Consider the following 21,606-nt stretch of genomic DNA (forward strand, 5'->3'; position numbering starts at 1 on the left):
ATGAGTATTATTGGAGTATTAAATAAGATGAAAACATACAAACAGAATTTAAGTGCAGAAAATCTTAGTGATCCTTATTATTAATAGATCACTTTTTATCATGTTATGGTTTCTAGCATTGGATAATCGGTATAGCCAACAACAGGATCTGATGTATAGAATGTCTCTCTATTATACTTGTTGAGAGGTGCATTTAGCTCAAATCGCTTTGGTAAATATGGATTAGATATGAATAAACGTCCATACGCAACAAGATCAGCTCGATCTTCAACCACAACTTTGTTTCCATTTTCTCTATCGTAACCACCAGCTACTATAAAAGTACCTTTATATGCCTTCCTCAAAGGTACAAGGCTTTCATCACATTCAATTTTTTCGCAAGCTGTTTTCATCCTAGGCTCAATTATGTGGCAATACGCGATATCATGCTTGTTCAACGATTCCACCATGTAAAGTCCCAAAGCACTGGGGTTGGTGTCTCCTGATTCATTATAATTTGCAAATGGGGAAATCCTTATACCAACTCGGTCAGATCCTATCTCATTTGCAACTGCTTCAACTATTTTTAGTGCAAATCTACAACGATTCTCTAAAGACCCTCCATATTTATCACTTCGATCATTAACTTGATCTTTCATAAATTGATCGATGAGATAGCCATGAGCACCGTGGACTCAACCCCATCAAATCCAGCTTCAATTGCATTTCTAGCAGCAAGTCGAAATTCGTTAACAATTTGAGGAATATCATCTGTTGTCAACCGTCGTGGTGGTGTAAAGTGTGCAACATCTATGCCATTGGAAAGAATTTGAGGTGCTAATTGTTTGTCTGTGCAGGAGATAGGATCCTGTCCATTGGGCTGAAAATCTGTAGAAAAGTGTTAGGAGAAAGACAATAGAGAAATTATGGCTTTGGGTGTGAGATCACTCTCTTTCGAGCGTTATTATAGGTACAATAAAACCTCATTAAATTAATACTCAATTAATTTAACCTCTTTAAGATAAATATTTTTTTTCGATCCCGACTTGAGCAAATAGAAAAAATCACTCATTTCGATAAGATGATAAGGTGGGACCATGAAATATTATTATTTTATAGAGATATTATTTATCAAATTTCAATTTGGTTTTTGATTTTGAAAAAGTGCATCGAATATCGAACTGAACTAATTTGGTTCAATTATGTTATGTTTTTTCTACTTCGATTCGATATTTTTAAAACGATATTTTGATGCAAATAAAAAATAAAATGAGGCCAAAATCAAAATTTAAAGATTATGTTAAGTGATTATGTGATCATTTACCTTTGTTGGAAACTCTACCAGCATGCCAAATTTGGGAAAAGAAGATTCCTCCTTTAGCATGAATTGCATTTACAATTGGTTTCCAAGCCTCTACTTGCTCCTTTGTCCATATACCAGGTGTATCATTGCACTCTCTACCAGTCTCAGAAATTACTGTAGCCTCTCCTATTAGAAGACCACCTTTTGTAGTTCTTTGTGAGTAGTAAAGTATAGCATGTGGTTGAGGAATATTGTCATAAGATCTTTGCCTTGATAATGGTGCCAATACAACTCTATGACACAACTCAAAGTTTCCCATCTTATAAGGGGTCATTAGAGGGATCATGCCTACTTTTTTCTCTTCAACAACTTTATTTTCCATTTTTTTTGGTCATAGTATAATCTTTAAATTGATTATGGATATATTTATAGATAACAAAGGAGAAATTGGTGTATAAGAGACTACTTTTTTCTTTTTCCATCCACCATATGAACAATGGTGGAGCTAGAATTTTTATTAAGGAATATCAAAATATAAAGTAAAAATATATATATTATCTCAATGAATTTGTAGGCGGGATGGGGTGGGTAGTGAGGGTTCAACACTGGTATGGAGAAGACAATAAACTTGAATTGTCACTTATAAACTTATTTGTTTTTTTTTTTTTTTACTTTAATAGAGAAATTATTTTTCTTATTTCTGAGGAATTTATTTTCATAGAAAAAATAATTTAAGTAACCAGACATGCGAAAATTGAAAAATATAATTCTCAAAAATATTTTGCGTACCAAACACACAAACGTCTCTATTTTATACAGAAAAGATGATAAGGTATTTATGGTAATGAATAATAGTGGAAAATAATGTGGACGTAAAATGTTTGATAGAAATAAATTAGAGAAAGTAGCTTGATTGAATTGGACAAGTATTGACTTATGGTGGTTAAATTTTTGAAGTAACATATAAAAGGATAAATTAACGATGTATAATTGACTTTTCAATCTTATTATTTCTCTAAGGGTATAAAAGTAGTTGAAACAACACAAATCACACTATTACTCGTGATAATTACTTGTTGAAATAATAGTTTTTTTTATTATATTTTCTATCAAAAAATATTGATTCAAATATATGTATCTTCAAGTGCATTTTATCCAAACATGCATTATATTCATTCAGCATATTTGATATTAATTTCATCCCCGCGTGTATCTGGTATCAATTTTATCAATAAATTTGATATCTAATAATAAATGTATTTGTACATAAATACATGTATATGATTCAAATATATGTATATATGATATCAAACATATGTATTGTTATACAATGTATTTGTGTATATATACATGAATCTAGTATCAAATTAAAATATGCATAAATACACATTATAACCAAACAAAAAAGGATGGAGAGAGTAAGCGAGAGAAAGAGGAGGAGAGGGATATGCAATTATTTTAAAGTATATAGGGATTTAGTAAATATGATAAGAATATTCGTCTAATTAAGTAGTTTTTCATAAAAGTATTGCTTGTATATATGTAGATCACAAAAAATACTATAAAAAGGTGAGGAGGAAAATTCTTAAAAATGATAACCCATCATGTCACCTAAAAAAAAATCTTTGAAAGTCAATAACGGACTGTTCAAAACTCGATGGATGATGTGTCTGCTGCTCTACCCTACTCCTCTTAACCACCAAACATTCACATTATTCAACTCTTCACTTAAAAATAATAACCCACCATGTCGGCTAAAATAAAAGAATCTTTAAAAGTAATGACGCACATTTCAAAACTCATTGGATAATGTGTCTGCTACTCTACCATTCTCCTCTTACTCACCAAACATTCTCATCATTCAAATCTTCATTTCTTTATAAAAGATTTGTGATATTTTTCTGATATAACTTTTTATTACCACGAATATATTACATAACACCACCTAACATCTAACAATATTTTCATTGAACTAAAATAGAAGGTCATGGGCTAACTGTTAGAGGGAGGGCCCAATTTTCACGAAGCACATTAGTATTTTTCAATCTATACCATATAAAAGATAGTCATAACCCCTCAACAATGTCCTCAAATTTGAAATTTCATGATAGTAATTAGTATTTTTAAAGCGGGTGACAACCATACTAAAGGCTTAACAAAAAGAAACTGAAATTATATTTCTTCAATAGAACTTGATAGATACATTACAATGTTGTTTCTGATCACTAGTTACCAAGGATATCCAATCATGTCGTGGTTTCTAGAATTGGATAATCAGTATAGCCAATAACAGGATCTGACGTATAAAATGTCTCTCTATTATACTTGTTAAGAGGAGCATTTAGCTCAAATCGCTTTGGTAAATCTGGATTAGATACGTATAAAATGTCTCTCTATTATACAAGGCTTTCAGAACATTCAATTTTTTCGCAAGCTGTTTTCATCCTAGGCTCAACTACGTGGCAATACGCGATATCATACTTATTCAACGATTCCATCATGTAAAGTCCCAAAGCACTCGGGTTAGAGGGGTCATTAGAGGGATATTCATGCATTGTTTCTCTTCAACAACTTTATTTTCCATTAATTCTTGCTAGTGGTGTAAGCTTTCTTGTTAATGAGTTGGTAATGATTATGGATATATTTATAACAAAGGTGAAATTGGTGAATAATGGAAACAATCCAACCAAATGACAACTTGTATCAAGTGTGGTACTCGAGCCAATTGATGATATGTCATATCAGGCGTGGTATTCGTGCCAATGAATAATACATACAAGGTGTGGTACCTGTGCTAGCTGGGATTAGGGAGGATATATAGGTGGGTGGAGAGGAGACAATAAATTTGAACTGTTAATTATAAAACTTATTTCTCTTAAATTTATTTAAAAAGCTACTTTCCTTATTTTTGTAATTAGGAGCTAATTATTTTTTCTAAATATAAATATTTTCTGAAATTTTCCATTATGTGTCTTTATTTATTTGATAGGAAAGATGATAATGTATTTTGTGGTAATGAATGGGTTCTACAATAATGTGGACGTAAAATGCTAGAAATAAATTAGAGGAAATAGCTTTATTGGATCCGATGTCACAATAATAATTCTAATAGTTTGTTTTTCACTGCTCCTTTTGTTCGGTATTAGATTGATATTTTCTATTTTACACGATAATTAAGAAATTATTAATAAATTGATCAATTTACTATTTTGCTCTTTGTTTATATTGATTAGCTTCTTGGAAAAAGAAATTTTAGATCTTTAAAATTTGTTTAGACCTCCAAAGGTCAAATTAATTATAGCGGGAAAATGAGAAAAAAATAATTAATTATATCCCAATTTAATAAATGATCAGATAATATGAGACAAATATTTTTAATAAGATACCCAATCTAATATGAGACGGAGAGTATTATTTCTCACTAGATGACAAGAGAGGAACTCAAATATAAGAAGCAAAGTTTATATTTTTGAAGTCTTCTCTTTTGTTGTTTTGCTATGAATAGTAGTAATACTTATCGCCTATCATTATCGGTGAATAACTATATAATTTTTTTGGGAAAATGGTTTGAAAAATATTCTAACTTTGGCCAAAATTGTTGTTATGATACCAAACTTTAAAAATGATCTTTTACCCCCCATATACTATTTAATACTGTATTTTAAAGATATATATGTGTCTATGGACATCATAAATATTGCACCATTTTAAATAGTAATGTGTCCACGTGGGCACATATATACCTTTAAAATACACTATTAAATAGTGTAGGGGTAAAAGGTTCTCCATAAAATTTAGTAACGTAACAACAATTTCGACCAAAATTGAAGTATTTTTCAGACCCTTTACCCAAAAATTTTGGTGAAATAAATCGAAGTCCCTTGAATTTGGCAAATTTTATCCAAATTTAAAATTTAAATTTTTTGTGGTGCAAATTTAAATTTTATATTTGCTTAATTATCCCTTTTAATTTGTTAATTTAATAGTCACAATCTCTCTAAACGCTAACAATCAATAAAAATGTGCCACACGCACTATTTCCAAATGACTACCTAATGAATTAATGATTATGAAAATTGGAAGTCATATGCAAATGGTATTAAATACTCTTTAAAACCTTAAACTCTTTTCATTGGTCAAGAAGGAAAAAAGACATCGTGGTCCTATTGCTAGACTGCCCTACCACCCTACCCACTGTGCAAAATGATATGCTTTACAACTGTAATATTTGACTTTGCGTGAAATCATTGGAGATATCAAATCCGTTCATCTGATCGATCAATCATCAAAATCAAATTTACAACAGTTACGTTAAGGGTGAGTGAGCATTTATCTTCCTTGATTCCAACCATAATTTGAAATTTCCCCATCAAAATTCACATTTAATTGGTTAAGAAAGTGAATTATAAGATAGAGAAAGTAAATTAACATTTAAATTTCACAAGTGAACCCCCCTTGACATTAATGTCTTGAAACTTTACATGTAGAATTTGAAATTTCACGATAGCAAATATTTTTAAAGACATGTGATAACTGTATTTTTACTTGAGGCTTAACAAAAAGAAATCAATAGAACTTGATAGGTTCATTACAATGATGTTTCCAATCGCTAGTTACTAAGGATAATAATAAAGATGTTCATCCATACATGATCATATTCTTGGACTTACTTCATAAACTTTTAAAAAATACTTAACTTAAATGTAGTATTACTACATAGTATTTGTAGAAGCCTATATAATCCAAATTTAACTAAGGTGAATCAACATACCATATTACTTTAACAATTGAGCCATCTTTGAGGTTGTATGTAGACAAGGGTTCATCATATTTCATTTCAATTGAATTGTGTTCAAGTGTGTAATACAAATCTTCACCAAAATTGGCTTCAACAATTTCAATCTATGCAATCGAAAAAATAATCATTGTCATGAAATTTTTTATTCACAATTGAACCCCTCTACAATGTCCTCGAATTTGAAATTTCATGATAGTTGAACCCCTCTACAATGTCCTCGAATTTGAAATTTCATGATAGTAAGTATTTTCAAAGATGGGTGACAACCATACTTGAGGCTTAACGAAAAGAAACTGAAATTATATTTCTTCAATAAAACTTGATAGATTCATTACAATGTTGTTTCTGATAATTAGTTACCAAGGAATCCAATCATGTCATGGTTTCTAGAGTTGGATAATCAGTATGGCCAACAACAGGATCTGGCGTATAAAATGTCTCTCTATTATACTTGTTAAGAGGAGCATTTAGCTCAAATCGCTTTGGTAAATCTGGATTAGATATGAATAAACGCAACAAGGTCAGCTCGATCTTCAACCACAACTCTGTTTCCATCTTCTCTATCATAACCACCAGCTACTATAAAAATACCTTTATATGCCTTCCTCAAAGGTATAAGGCATTCAGAACATTCAATTTTTTCGCAAGCTGTTTTCATCCTAGGCTCAACTACGTGGCAATACGCGATATCATACTTATTCAACGATTCCACCATGTAAGTCCCAAAGCACTTGGGCTGAAAATCTGTAGAAAGGAAGTTAGTTAAGAAAGGTTGATTTATCAACTAGTAGTTATTATTTCATTAGAAAGTCACATTTTTTCTCGATTTCAAAATATGTAGAAATGAGTCCGTTAAGAAGGGTTGATTTATCAGCTACTAATAATTATCATCTCACAAAGTCAATCTTGATCTTTTCGATTCCAAAATCTATAGAAAAAGAGTCAGTTAAGAATGGTTGTTTTATCAACTAAAAATTATCATCTCAAAAAGTCACCCTACTTGTCGATTCCAAAATCTATAGAAAGGAGTAGTTGAGTGATCATTTGAGAAATTAGCTCTAGTTAATTTCCACAAAATTTACATTTTTAGTAATACATATATTTCACTCAAAAGCATCAAATATGACTTGACAAAAAATGTCTAAAATCATTTACCTTTGCTGGAAACTCTACCAACACGCCAAATTTGGGAAAATAAAATTCCTCCTTTCGCATGAACTTCATTTACAATTGGTTTCCAAGCCTCTACTTGCTCCTTTGTCCATAAACCAGGTATATCTTTATACCCTATGCCAGTTTCAGAAATTACTGTGGCCTCTCCTATTAGAATGCCACCTTTTGTAGTTCTTTGTGAGTAATAAAGTATTGCATGTGGTTGAGGAACATTGCCATAAGATCTTTACCTTGATAATGGTGCCAATACAACTCTATGTGATAAATGAAAGTTTCCCATTTTATAAGGGATCATTAGAGGGATATTCATGTGTTGTTTCTCTTCAACAACTTTATTTTCCATTAATTCTTGCTTTTGTTAGTGGTGTAAACTTTCTTGTTGTAATCAGCTTCTAATGATTATGGATAGGTTTATAACTAAGGATAAATTTGGTGAATACTAGACACTGCTAGCTTGAGATTAGGAATGTTGTGTGAGTGGAAAGGAGATGATGAACTTAAATTGCCACTTATAAAATTTATTTTCGTTACTTTTACTAGGGAAGTCACTTCCAATGAGTAGCTTATTTTCCTGAAAAAAAATTATTTTTCAAATATTTTGACCAATCAAATATGCGTAAATTAAAAAAAAAAGTATTGAAAACACCTCTAAACTTGACTAACTAAACTTAGATATGTGTAACATGACATAGCGCGAGTGGTCTCAAACATTTTTAAAAGCACGAGACTCTTCATAAAATATCGAGAGAAGTGTTGAAAGTAACTTTAAACTTTACAAGAATTTAAGAGTGTATTTAACTCATATTGCAAGATCGAAAGTGTATTTAAATATAATTAGTCAAGTTAAAAGATGTTTTTAAATTTGACAATAATTTAAAAATGAAACTAATAATTCATCGCTGAGTTTTCAATTATTCTCTCTTTAAAAGATATGATATGGCATTTTGTGGTAATGAATGAGTGATACATTAATGTGGATCACTGATTAGGGACTAATTTTCCTATGAACGAAAATTAACTCCCAAAGTTGAATAAAACACGACTAATAATTCTAGGAAGATCATACTTTTCAATATTTTCCGGTGGTAATGGCCACTACAGCCGGTGGCTAACCTCCCACTGAGGTTGGTCAACCCGCTTTACTCTCAAATCCCTTTATTTCGTATGCGGACAAACTAAAACCAATATCACTCGATACTAAACCAATATCGTTGAAGCAAATATCATACCTACATGGGGAACCTACAATACTATGGGAGCAGGAGGAAATAAAGCAGATGATAATTAATGAAAATTTGGAATATGTTGTAGTTGGAAAATTTTCATTTGAATGGCCGGATATTCAAGATTTGAGGAAACTGATTCCAAAACAGTGTGAGCTCAAGGGGGAATGCAAAATTGGGCTGCTTAGCAATAGGCATGTCCTCATTCGAGCAACTTTAATGGAGGACTATGTGCACGTACTGTCCAAACCAGCTTTCTACATTGCACAAAGGAGTTGCTCTTTCCCTATGAGAACATTGAAGTGGGATCCAATGTTTGATCCCGAAGAAGAGACTTGGATATCCTTTCCATATCTCTCATCAAATTTTTTTTGGTAGAGAAACGATATTCTCATTGGCAGCGACAGTGGGTAAACCTTTACAGGTTGACATGGCGACAAGGAACCAAACAAGACCCAGTTATGCTAGAGTCAAAATGGAGGTGGATTTGCTCGGAGAATTTCCCAAAAGAATCAAAATAGGCATGAAGAAAACTAATGGGGAGATAATGGAGAAGTGGGTGAGAATAAAGTATGACTACGTTCCAAAATACTGTAAGACATGCATGATACAAGGACATGATGAGCAACAATGTTACATGGAACATCCAGAATTGTATCCAAAGAAGGAGAAGAATAATATGGAAGCAGATGCGAAAGAGGAAAAGGAGAACAAATATAATCGAGAAAAAGACAGTGATAGGATGGAAGAAAGGAATGCACCTCAACAAATGGAGAAGATCAAAAATTTTGACGAACCAAAAACTAAAAAGGGAGGGTGGACAAAGCAGCCAAATAGAGTTTGGGCCAAGGTGGAAATACCAACCGGAAACAAATTTGAAGCTTTAAAGAAAGATGAAAAGGAAGGTGAAATGATGGAGAGCTCTAAAGGAGGAGAAGGCCAAGCATCAGACAGGCAAAGTGAACACGTAGTGAAAGAATCATCCAAAGAATGGGTCGAAAGTTCCTTTGGAAAACAAAAAAAAAGAACATCACCAGGGGCATAAGGCAATCACATTAACATATGGGCAGAAAATTTGTATATATTGTTAAAGAATGGAGGATCTGAGGAAATATCTAGCAACATGGGAGTGAATACTCCCCTTACTGTTGACGGCGGTAGTATGCATGAGAAGGAACACCAACAGGATAATATTGTAATAAGAAGTGATGAAATGACGAAGAAAAATTATCCAGAGGTACAACTAAAAGAAGCTCCAAACCTAATTGACGAATCAGAGGAAGAAATACAACATAGAAATGTATCAGAAGAAGATGACTAAATGGATTATAATATCCAGCAGATCAGTATAGCAGGGGACTTATCTCCAAGGCACATGAATAGTTTGAAGGCAAAAAGAGAAAAACCCACCATTCCGCTTCAAGTCAAAACAAGGAGTAGCAAGGACAAATATTCCAATAGTGATAAATGATTGAAAAAGCTATTTTTTGGAATATTAGATTCGTTAACACTCAAAATTCTTTTGGGAGATTGATGGATCTTAATAGTAGACATCACTATTCATTTGTAGCTTTAATGGAACCTTTTCAGGATCCATTAGAGCTAGACCAATACAAAAGAAAGTTAGGTTTCGATAATGCCCTAGCTAACTGTTTCGGGAAAAATTGAATCTTTTGGAGGGATGATTGGGAGGGTACTTTGCTTATGGATTCTATACAACACATATCTATGAAATTTTGTAAAAACAATAGGTCTTTCATTATTTCATCAGTATATGCTAGGTGTAATGTGTTGGATAGATTAGAATTATGGGAGGAATTAAAAGGTATCGCAGAAGATTGGCGGATACCTTAGATGGTTGGGGTGATTTTAATGTAGTTATTAATAAGGAAGAGAAATTGGGAGGCCTTGAATTCACTCAATAGGAGGCTACTGATTTTGCTCTTTGTATTAGCAATTGTGCGTTAACTGAGGTGAAATTTTCAGGGAGTAAATATACTTGATGGAATGGACGAATAGAGGAAACTTGTATATTCAAGAGATTGAATAGAATTTTACTGAATGCTTTGTTCACAGATGAATTCCCATCTAGTGAAGTTCATCATTTAATCAGACAGGGATCAGATCATGCTCCTCTTCATTTGATTTGTGATACAGAAGAGGAACCATTGGTGAAACCTTTTCGTTTTTTGAATTTTTGGACTAAACACCATCAATTCAAGGAAGTAGTACAACAACACTAGAGGATTGAGTTTACTGGTAGCCCTTTTTTGAAGGTTCATGCTAAGCTGAAAAGGGTAAAAAGAGCTTTAGCTAATGGAGTAGGGATGTCTTTGGTAACATTTTCCAACAAATTGCTACTGTTGAGGATATGATCAAGGTTAAGGAGACTCAATTGGAGATTTTTTCTACAGTAGAAAACAGGGCGGAGCTGAGTAGAATGGAGGGAGAATTGAGAAAATACCTCAAGATTGAAGAAGAATATTAGAAGCAAAAGGGGGGAATGAAATGGTTTGTGGATGAAGATAGAAACACTAAATTCTTCCATTCTTATATTAAAGGAAGAAGGAAAAAGTTACATTTAGCAGAGATATGTAATTGAGCACGGGGTGATGGTGAAAACAAACCAGTAAATAGGGCAAGCAGTAGTCTATTACTTTTCAGAGCAATTTAAGGCAGATGAGACATCTCAAGATTACTCAATGCTGAAACATATGCCTAAGTTGATCACAGAAGAGGAAAATGAAAAAATGATAAAGCTTCCTACACAAAAGGAGATAAAAAGGGTGGTGTTTGAGCTTAATGGAGAGAGTGTGAGTGGACCAGATGGTTTTTCCGGCTTGTTCTTTCAGTCCTGCTGGGAAATTGTAGGAGCTGATATCACCAGATTAGTGATTGCATTTTTTTGTGGGAAAACGCTGCCAAATCTTATTACTCACACCAATATGATTTTATTATCAAAGAATGAGGATGTTAACAATTTTTCAGACATGAGAGGCCAATTAGTTTGAGCTCTTTTATAAACAAGATTATATCGAGATTGGTGCATGATAGAATAACGGAGGTGTTACCTAAGATTATATCTCCCACCCAATCAGGTTTTGTTAAAGGAAGGAGCATAACTGAAAATGTATTGTTGGCACAAGAAATAATTAGGGATATTCACCTGAGAAATCAACATATTAATGTGGTTGTGAAGTTAGATATGGCTAAGACGTATAATAGAGTGTCCTGGATTTTCCTAACGAAGGTGCTGCGAAAGTTTAGTTTTTCGGAGGTAATTATTGATATGGTATGAAGACTCATCTCGAGTAATTGGTATTCAATCCTCATTAATGGCCAGTTTAATAGTTTCTTTTAGTCTTCTAAAGGTCTTAAACAAGGATATCCTTTGTCCCTAACACTATTTATCATTGTGGCAAAAGTTTTGGCCAGAGGTTTAGACAACTTACACAATGATAACGATTATAAAGGGTATGGTCTACCAAAATGGAGTCCAACTATAAACCATCTGTCATATGCAGATGATACAATATTATTTTGTTCAGGGGATAGACCTTCAGTCATTAAGATGATGACAATGATAAGAAATTATGAAGAAGTATCTGGTCAAATGATCAATAAGGCTAAGAGTGTTTTCTATCTCTATGACAAGGCCCCCTTGATAGTGGCAATCAGAATGAGAAAACTCACAGGGATAAGACAAGGTAATTTCCCTTTCACTTATTTGGGATGCCCTGTGTTTTATGGAAGAAAGATCAATAGTTACTTCGAAGACTTGGTGAGGAAGGTGGCTCAAAGAATTTTGTCTGGGCAGAATAAATTTCTATCCTTTAGAGGTAAGTACATATTTATTAGCCATGTTCTTCAATCGCTACCACTTTATCTTTTACCTGCTATGAATCCCCCCAAGAAAATTATTGAACAGATACATCAGATCTTTGCAAAATTCTTTTGGGGAAATACAGGAAGTATAAAAGGAAAACATTGGGTAGCTTGGAATGACATGTGTTACCCTAAGGCAAAAGAGGGTTTGGGATTCGATCTCTCCATGATGTTAATAATGCTATGTTTGTCAAACTATGGTGGAGGTTCAAGGTGTCCATTTCTTCATTATGGAGTAACTATATGCGCAATAAGTATTGTAAGAAATTACACCCTACAGTTGTTAGGAATTCTGCAACATCTCATGTGTGGAGGAAATTATTAGTAAGGGAAGAGGTGGAGCATGAAATTTGGTGGCAAGTTAAAGCAGGGAATTCAAGTTTCTGGTACGATAATTGGACAAAACAAGGGGCGTTATTTTTCCCAGAAGGAGAAAGTGCGGGGGAGGAGGAATTAGAGGTAAAAGAGCTCATTAGAAATGGAAGTTGGAAAATAGAAAAATTGCATGAACATATTTCAGAGGAAATGATATCTCACATAGTTAAAAACATCAAGTCTAACATCTATGCTCTGAATGATAAGCCGTGGTGGATAGGAAATTCAACAGGAGTTTTTTCAGCCAAATCAGCTTATCACATGCTAAGGACCAAGAGAGAAACAACTGACTGGATGAATTGCATTTGGATTAAAGGTTTACCATTTAAATTTTCTTTCTTTCTATGGAGGGTGTGGAAGAAAAGAATTGTAACAGATGATAAGTTGAGGAGAATGAGGATGCATATAATATCTAAATGTTACTGCTGTGAGAAGGGGGAATTGGAAACCATGGCTCATTTATTGCTAACCGCTCCCATAGCTCAAAGGCTATGGAAGCAGTCCACTTCTTGTGCATGTTTGGATATTGATGGGATTCAACTACACCATTCATTTTTTAAATGGTGGGAATATGAAGGAAACCCAAAATTGCAACAAATCATGAAGGCCATTCCAGCGATTATCACGTGGGAACTATGGAAAATGAGAAACTCAATCAAACATGACAAGAAGGTATCGTTTGATAAAATGTTCAGTCAATGTCAAATGATAGTTCATCAGCTGATAAAAGCCAAATATCAATGGCTCAAAAACATTCCTCTTCAATGGAGTGAGATGTTTGATTTACTACAAATATGCAAACCCACGCTATTTTATCACATTGTGCGGTGGACAAGGCCAAATGAGGGTTGGATAAAATGTAATACAGATGAAGCAAGTAGAAGTAACCCAGGGATGAATTCTTATGGCTTTTGTTTGAGGGATAGTAGCGGGGATCTACCGTATGCAGAAGCCAAAAGAATAGGATTTGCCACTAACTTAGTGGCTGAGGTAACAACAATCTGGAAAGCTCTGAGATACTGTAAAGAATAGAGTTATGCTAACATATTTCTAGAGACTGACTCATTAAGTCTTAAAAATAATGATTAGAGGGGAATGAAAAATACCGTGGGAAATAATTGAAAGAGTAGAGGAGATTCATGAGAGTAATACCCAGATAACACACATATAAAGGGACATCACAAACACAACAATAGATCAAGAAGGTAAATTACAGTATCAGTTGTTCTATCAGCTACCGAGGAAAGCAAGAGGGGTTTTAAACATGGATAAACAACAAATATCAGCAATTTGAATAAGGACAAGGAGAATCAGCATTACTAACAGTCATTAACATGGAAAGCAAAGAAACAGACATAGAGTTACACAACTATGATAACTACAATAAAGTTTGTGGCAAGCTTAAAGGGGTATTTACATTGAATCCACGGGTCAGAAATGTATTTTTACAAGCTGAGCAGGACAGTTAGGCAGTCTCCATTGCGAAGGATGTTGATCAGTCGGAGATTGAAACTCTCGAGCATTTTGAGCGGCAGAGACAACCTGAGAAACAAAGAAGAAGCTGAGCACTTTTTAGGAAACCTCACTTTTTGATTGTGGGATGACCTCTTGTATTTCTTATGTTTATTTGTTTTGAGTTTGCAAACTTTCTTTATTAATAAAACAAAGAAGGGCCTAAAATGTCCTTCAAGTATTTGAATTGGTACAAAATTACCCTCCATTCACCTATCTGCCCTAAAATACCCCTGACGTCCACCTTTCGGCTCAAAAATACCCTTATGTCTAACGGATCACTCTCATTAGGTGGATGGAGGGTAATACTGTACCGAATCTCATAGTTTAAGGGCATTTTAGGCCCTTTTACGTTAAAATAATTTGAAATTACTTAATATATAAGTTCACATGATCGACTTGATTTTGAATTTCATAGTCATTTAAATTTATAAAAAGGTTAGGCATCTACTCTCTAAACTACTCTCTCCCCGACCCTTCACATCCTATCTCTTCCTTTTCTTTTTTTTTTTTTTTAATTTCTATTTGGATCTTGTCCACAATTTTTTTTAATTTATGACAAACAAGAGAGAAAAAAAGGGAGGAAATAATGATGCATTCATATAGAAATAATTAGTTCAATAAAAGATGACTTAATCAAGAAAATATGTAGAAATATTACATTTTTTTATGTGTACCCAAAATTAAAAATAAAAGAATAAAAATAATCATTTCTTGTATCCCCACACTCATCCCATCTGACAATAATACTAATTAAAAGAATATAAATATGTGAGTTCATTTCAAGTTTGAGTCCCAGATATCCTAATTAAAAATAAGAGATTAAAAAAGGAATAAAATAGAAAATGAACAAGACATTTGGATAATTGAGAGAAATTTTATATAAATGAAAATAATAATATTTTTAGATGGACAATCAGTCGCAGTAAGTATGGATTTTAGTTGGATTCCCATTTATGAGTTGAGTTACGTTATAATGAATTGGGGTTGATTTAAAATAAGTCAATAGGAAGATATCATTAAATTATTTTAGGACCAAAAGGTGGACGTCAGGGATATTTTAGGACGGATAGGTGGATGAAGGGTATTTTTGTACCAATTTAAATACTTGAGGGGCATTTTAGGCCCTTCTCCGTTAATAAAATGGTCCAATTTTTTTTTTTTTTAAAAAGATACATTAATGTGGATGTAAAATGCTAGAAAAAGAAATAAATTAGAACAAATAAGTTGATTGGAATCCGACGTCACAAGTATTGATTGCTTTGCTCAAAGTGTATATGATCCCCTTTAAATGCTGGCAGCTAACGAAAATGTGTTACATGTGCTGTTTTGCAGATACTTTATTCATGTGACGTCTTTAAAGAATAAAATAAATATTTTTACCTTCTCAATCAGTTTTTTTCTGGCTAAATTTATTATAAAAAGTCTAGAATAAATATTTTGATTATATTTTTATATTTGACTAAAAGATAATGTTATTCTAATTAAGTTCTTTTTACATATTTGCCAGGAAAAGAAGAAATACACGCTTAGAACAAATAATCATTGTATCTAAAAAAGATACAAAGAAAAAATAAATTTTCAAACAAATATTTTACAATTTGATCCGAAGAAGAATAATGCATAGTTGAAATAAATAGTGCATTATAAAAAAACACACTAATTTTTTCTTTTTATAAAAATACATTACTTGAGTTTCATTACTTTGGTTAAATCTTTCTTTTATTTAGCTAAAATAAATAGAATTAACTAAGTTATTTAGATTTGGATTCCCCAAAACAGAAATATATAATTGAAACAAATAATCATTTTACTTAAAAATAAATAAATTGAGATAATTCTTTTGTAAGACTTTTACCTTAGTATCTACTCTATTACAAGACTTTTTGCAAAAACTCTATTGCCCACGTTCTTTAACCAACTAACTACCTCTAGTTGATACAGACTCTAAAATAAATACTGTAATACATAAGAACCTAGTGAACACTGCCCCACCGCAATGTGCAAAATGATATGCTTTACAAATTACAACGGTAATATTTGACTTTATGTGAAAGCATTGGAGATATCAGATCTGTTCATCTGATTTGTCAATCATCAAAATCAAAATTTACAACAACTACGACAAGGGTGAGTGAGCCTTGATCTTCCCTTCTTCCAACCATAATTTGAAATTTCCCCATCAAAATCCACTATTTGAACTCCAAATGTTTAAAGATATATGATTAAAATTCACATTTAATTCGTTAAAGAAAGTAAATTATAAGATAGGGGAAGTAAATTAACATTTAAATTTCACAAATGAACCTACATATGTAGAATTTGAAATTTTACGATAGCAAATATCTTCAAAGACAGTTGATAACCATATTTTAACTTGAGGCATAACGAAAAGAAACTGAAATTATATTTCTTCAATAAAACTTGATAGATTCATTACAATATAGTTTCTGATCATTAGTTACCAAGGAATCCAATCATGTCATAGTTTCTAGAATTGGATAATCAGTATAGCTAACAATAGGATCTGACGTATAAAATGTCTCTCTATTATACTTGTTAAGAGGAGCATTTAGCTCAAATCGCTTTGGTAAATCTGGATTAGATATGAATAAACGTCCATATGCAACAAGATCAGCTCCATCTTCAACCACAACTCTGTTTCCATCTTCTCTCTCGTAACCACCAGCTACTATAAAAGTACCTTTATATGCCTTCCTCAAATGTACAAGGCTTTCACCACATTCAATTTTTTCGCAAGCTGTTTTCATCCTAGGCTCAACTACGTGGCAATACGCGATATCATACTTGTTCAACGATTCCACCATGTAAAGTCCCAAAGCACTGGGGTTGGTGTCTCCTGATTCATTATAATTTGCAAATGGGGAAATCCTTATACCAACTCGGTTAGATCCTATCTCATTTGCAACTGCTTCAACTATTTCTAGTGCAAATCTACAACGATTCTCTAAGGATCCTCCGTATTTATCATTTCGATCATTGATTTGATCTTTCATAAATTGATCGATTAGATAGCCATGAGCACCGTGGATCTCAACTCCATCAAATCCAGCTTCAATTGCATTTCTAGCAGCAAGTCGAAATTCGTTAACAATTTGAGAAATTTCATCTGTTGTCAACCGTCGTGGTGGTGTAAAGTGTGCAACATCTATGCCATTGGAAAGAATTTGAGGTGCTAATAGTTTGTCTGTGCAGGAGATAGGATCCTGTCCATTGGGCTGAAAATCTGTAGAAAGGAAGTTAGTTAAAAAAGGTTGAATCATCAACTAACTAATAGGTTATTATTTCAGAAAGTCACATTTTTTCTAGATTCCAAAATATGTAGAAATGAGTCAGTTAAGAAGGGTTGATTTATAAACTACTAATAATTATCATCTCACAAAGTCAATCTTCTTTTCTATTCCAAATTTTATAGAAAAGGAGTCAGTTAAGAATGGTTGTTTTATCAACTAAAAATTATCATCTCAAAAAGTCATCCTACTTGTTGATTCCAAAATCTATAGAAAATAGTCAGTTGAGTGATCATTTGAGAAATTAGCTCTAGTTAAGTTCCACAAAAGTTACATTTTTAGTGATACATATATTTCACTCAGAAGCATCAAATATGACTTTGATAAAATATCTAAAATCATGGGAGAAAAGTCATTTACCTTTGCTGGAAACTCTACCAGCATGCCAAATTTGGGAAAAGAAGATTCCCCCTTTTGCATGAACTTCATTTATAATTGGTTTCCAAGCCTCTACTTGCTCCTTTGTCCATATACCAGGTGTATCATTGCACATTCTACCGGTCTCAGAAATAACTGTGGCCTCTCCTATTAGAAGCCCACCTTTTGTACTTCTTTGTGAGTAATAAAGTATAGCATGTGGTTGAGGAATATTACCATAAGATCTTTGCCTTGATAATGGTGCCAATACAACTCTATGTGACAAATGAAAGTTTCCCATTTTATAAGGGGTCATTAGAGGGATATTCATGTGTTGTTTCTCTTCAACAACTTTATTTTCCATTAATTCTTGCTTTTGTTAGTGGTGCAAACTTTCTTGTTAATCAGCTTGTAATGATTATGGATACATTTATAACAAAGGATAAATTTGGTGAATACTAGACACTGCTAGCTGGAGATTAGGAATGCCATGTGATGAACTAGACACTACTAGCTGGAGATTAGGAATGCCATGTGATGAACTTAAATTGTCACTTATAAAACTTATTTACGTTACTTTTTATTAGGGAAGTCACTTCCAATGAGTAGCTTATTTTCCTGAAAAAAAAATTATTTTTCAAATATTTTAACCAATCAAACATGCGTAAATAAAAATAATAAAAATATTGAAATCACCTCTGAACTCGACTAGTTAAACTTAGATACACCCCTGGTCTGTCATGTAACATAGCAAGTGCTATCAATCTCTTTTAAAAACATGAGACTCTTAATAAAATGTTGAGAGAAATGTTGAAAATAACTTTAAACTTTACAAGAATTTAAGGGTTTATTTAACTCATATTGCAATATTAGGAGTGTATTTAAGTATAGTTAGTCAAATTAAAAGATATTTTTAAATTTGACAATAATTTAAAAATATTTCTAATAATTCATCGCTCATTTTTCAATTATTCTCTCTTTAAAAGATATGATATGGCATTTTGTGGTAATGAATGAGTGATACATTAATGTGGATGTAAAATGCTAGAAATAAATTAGAACAAGAGAAAAGATATAAAGCCACCACTGAAGTTGTCCCATATTTGCATAAGGACACCTTAACTTTGGAAGTGTCCTATCACCCCATAAAACTTTTTAATATCTTTGTAAATGAGCTGTTTTGACCCATTTCCTCGTCTGGATTGTTACCATGCACATGAGGCGCGTGATGCAGTGTTTTCATTGCCATTAACCAGTTTAAAAGTGTCACGTGTTAATTTATTTCTTTATTATTAGTATTTAATTAATTTACATCATCTTCTCCAAATTTAAAGAGAAAAAAGTCATTGGTAGCCCTAAATTTACGATTTCATCTTTTTTATCAAAGCAAGATTAGCGTTGGTGCTCTCTCTTTGACGAATTCATCATCTTCCCCAAGCGCAATAAGGTAAGAATTCGTTTTATCTTTTAATTTCCGATAGAAAGCGTTAATTTGAAGTTTTTTATGGTTTAATTTCTTCTTAATCTTCACCAAGAAACGTCAACAACGAGATTATCACCACCAAGAGAAAACGAGAAGAATTTTCTATATTTTGTGATTTTAGGAAAAGTTGAGAAATAACAAAAGAACAGAGAAGACTTTTCTTTAAAAGAATAGAGTCGGGTCGGGTCGGGTTGAACGAATATTACAGGAGTGAGCATCACGCGCAACAACCCAGACGAGGGAATGAGTCAAAATGGCCCATTTATAAAGATATTAAAAAGTTTTGTGGGGTGACAAGACACTTCCAAAATTAAGATGTCTTTATGCAAATTCGGGACAATTTTAATGGTGACTTTATGTCTTTTCTCATAGAACAAATAAGTTGATTGGAATCCGATGTCACAAATATTGATTGTTTTGCTATTATTTCTCACAAAATGACGAGAGAAGCTCAAAGTGTATATGATCCCCTTTAAATGCTGGCAGCTAACGAAAATGTGTCACATGTGCTGTTTTGCAGATACTTTATTCTGTTGGGTTCTGAAGGTGAATTGGGGAGTCATGCGGAAGTTTATAATTTATAAATCATATAGTTAATAAATCAGATAACTAAAACTTATAGTAAAAATCAAAATATTATTATATCAAATTAAAACTAATATAAAGAAAAACATTAAAACTTTAGAGAGAATAAATCTCCCCATAAACAAAACTCTTAAAGAACTACATTGTGGATGCTATTGTTATGTGTTAGATGAAAACAAACCTATATTTATAGAGTCCTAAAACCTTTTCTTACTAGAAAAGGAGTCCTAAAGGAGAGAATAAACCTAATATAAAATAATATTATATTTTTCTTTTAAGAAAAGTAAAAACATTTATGGTAATGTTTAATTTTTTCTTTAAGGAAAAATAAATCTTAAATTATGGTAAGAAAATCAAGGCAAAACCCTAACATATTCATGTGACATCTTTAAAGAATAAAATAAATATTTTTACCTTCTCAATCAGTTTTTTTCTGGCTAAATTTATTATAAAAAGTCTAGAATAAATAGTTTGATTATATTTTTATATTTGACTAAAAGATAATGTTATTCTAATTAAGTTCTATTTACATATTTGCCAGGAAAAGAAGAAATACACGCTTAGAACAAACAATCATTTTATCTAAAAAAGATATAAAGAAAAAAAAGGAAAATGCATAAGTACCCCCCAGCCTATACCCGAAATCCCAGAGACACACCTAACCTTTACTAAGGTCCTATTACCCCCCGAACTTATTTTATATGTAATATTCTACCCCTTTTTGGCCTACGTGGCACTATCTTTGTGGGCCCAGTGCATGTAGACATTTTTTTCAAGATAGTGCCACGTAGGCAGAAAAGGGGTAGAATATTATAGATAAATTAAGTTCGGGGGGTAATAGGACCTTAGTAAAGGTTAGGTGTGTCTCTGGGATTTCGGGCATAGGCTGGGAGGGTACTTATGCATTTTCCCCAGAAAAAATAAAATTTCAAACAAATATTTTACAATTTGATCCGAAGAAGAATAATGCACAGTTGAAATAAATAGTGCACTATAAAAACATACACTAATTTTTATTTTCATAAAAATACATTATTTGAGTTTCATTACTTTGGTTAAATCTTTCTTTTATTTAAAGCTAAAAGAAATAGAATTAACTAAGTTATTTAGATTTGGATTCCCCAAAACAGAAATATATAATTGAAACAAATAATCATTTTACTTTAAAAAAAAAATTGAGATAATTCTTTTGTAAGACTTTTACCTTAGTAGCTATTCTATTACAAGACTTTTTGCAAAAACTCTATCGCCTATGTTCTTTAACCAACTACCTCTAGTTGATACAGACTCTAAAATAAATTTATGTTTTGCTCTTTGTTAGTCCTCATAGATGAGCGATACAAAGGGTAAAACCTTAAACTCTTTTCATTGGTCGAGAAGGTAAAAAGGACATTGTGGTCCTATGCTACACTGCCCTACCGCAATGTGCAAAACGATATGCTTTACAACTATAATATTTGACTTTGTGTGAACGGATTGGAGATATTAGATCCGTTTATCTGGTTTGTCAATCATGATATTCCTTGCTTCCAACCATAATTTGAAATTTCCCCATTAAAATCCACTATTTGAACTCCAAATGTTTAAAGATATATGATTAAAATTCACATTAAGAAAGTAAA

The 21,606-nt window shown here is 32.4% G+C and overlaps 1 protein-coding gene, 1 long non-coding RNA gene and 1 pseudogene across 5 annotated transcripts in view; 1 reads left to right on the top strand and 2 right to left on the bottom strand.

Moving 5' to 3' along the window:
• On the bottom strand, window positions 1–1,720 carry LOC125864655 (12-oxophytodienoate reductase 1-like; annotated as a pseudogene).
• The window catches only part of LOC125864658 (uncharacterized), a 26,052-nt gene continuing 4,512 nt past the window's right edge, over window positions 67–21,606 (top strand). Inside the window, exon 1 of the long non-coding RNA XR_007446257.1 lies at window positions 67–187. This is a non-coding gene — a long non-coding RNA (uncharacterized LOC125864658). The remainder of the gene's footprint in view (window positions 188–21,606) is intronic.
• Window positions 16,667–21,606, bottom strand: part of LOC125864653 (12-oxophytodienoate reductase 1) — a 23,210-nt gene continuing 18,270 nt past the window's right edge. For 2 of the 4 annotated variants that reach the window (XM_049544679.1, XM_049544680.1), the window contains one exon: window positions 16,711–16,952. In XM_049544679.1, coding sequence (XP_049400636.1) covers window positions 16,726–16,952 — 227 coding nt within the window. In that variant the 3' untranslated portion in view covers window positions 16,711–16,725. Of the gene's footprint in view, window positions 17,496–17,919; window positions 18,100–21,606 lie in introns of all 4 variants that reach the window. The other 2 variants (XM_049544678.1, XM_049544681.1) reach the window with 2 other exon arrangements.

Source organism: Solanum stenotomum, chromosome 5, assembly GCF_019186545.1.
Source record: "Solanum stenotomum isolate F172 chromosome 5, ASM1918654v1, whole genome shotgun sequence".
Lineage (NCBI taxonomy): Eukaryota > Viridiplantae > Streptophyta > Magnoliopsida > Solanales > Solanaceae > Solanum > Solanum stenotomum.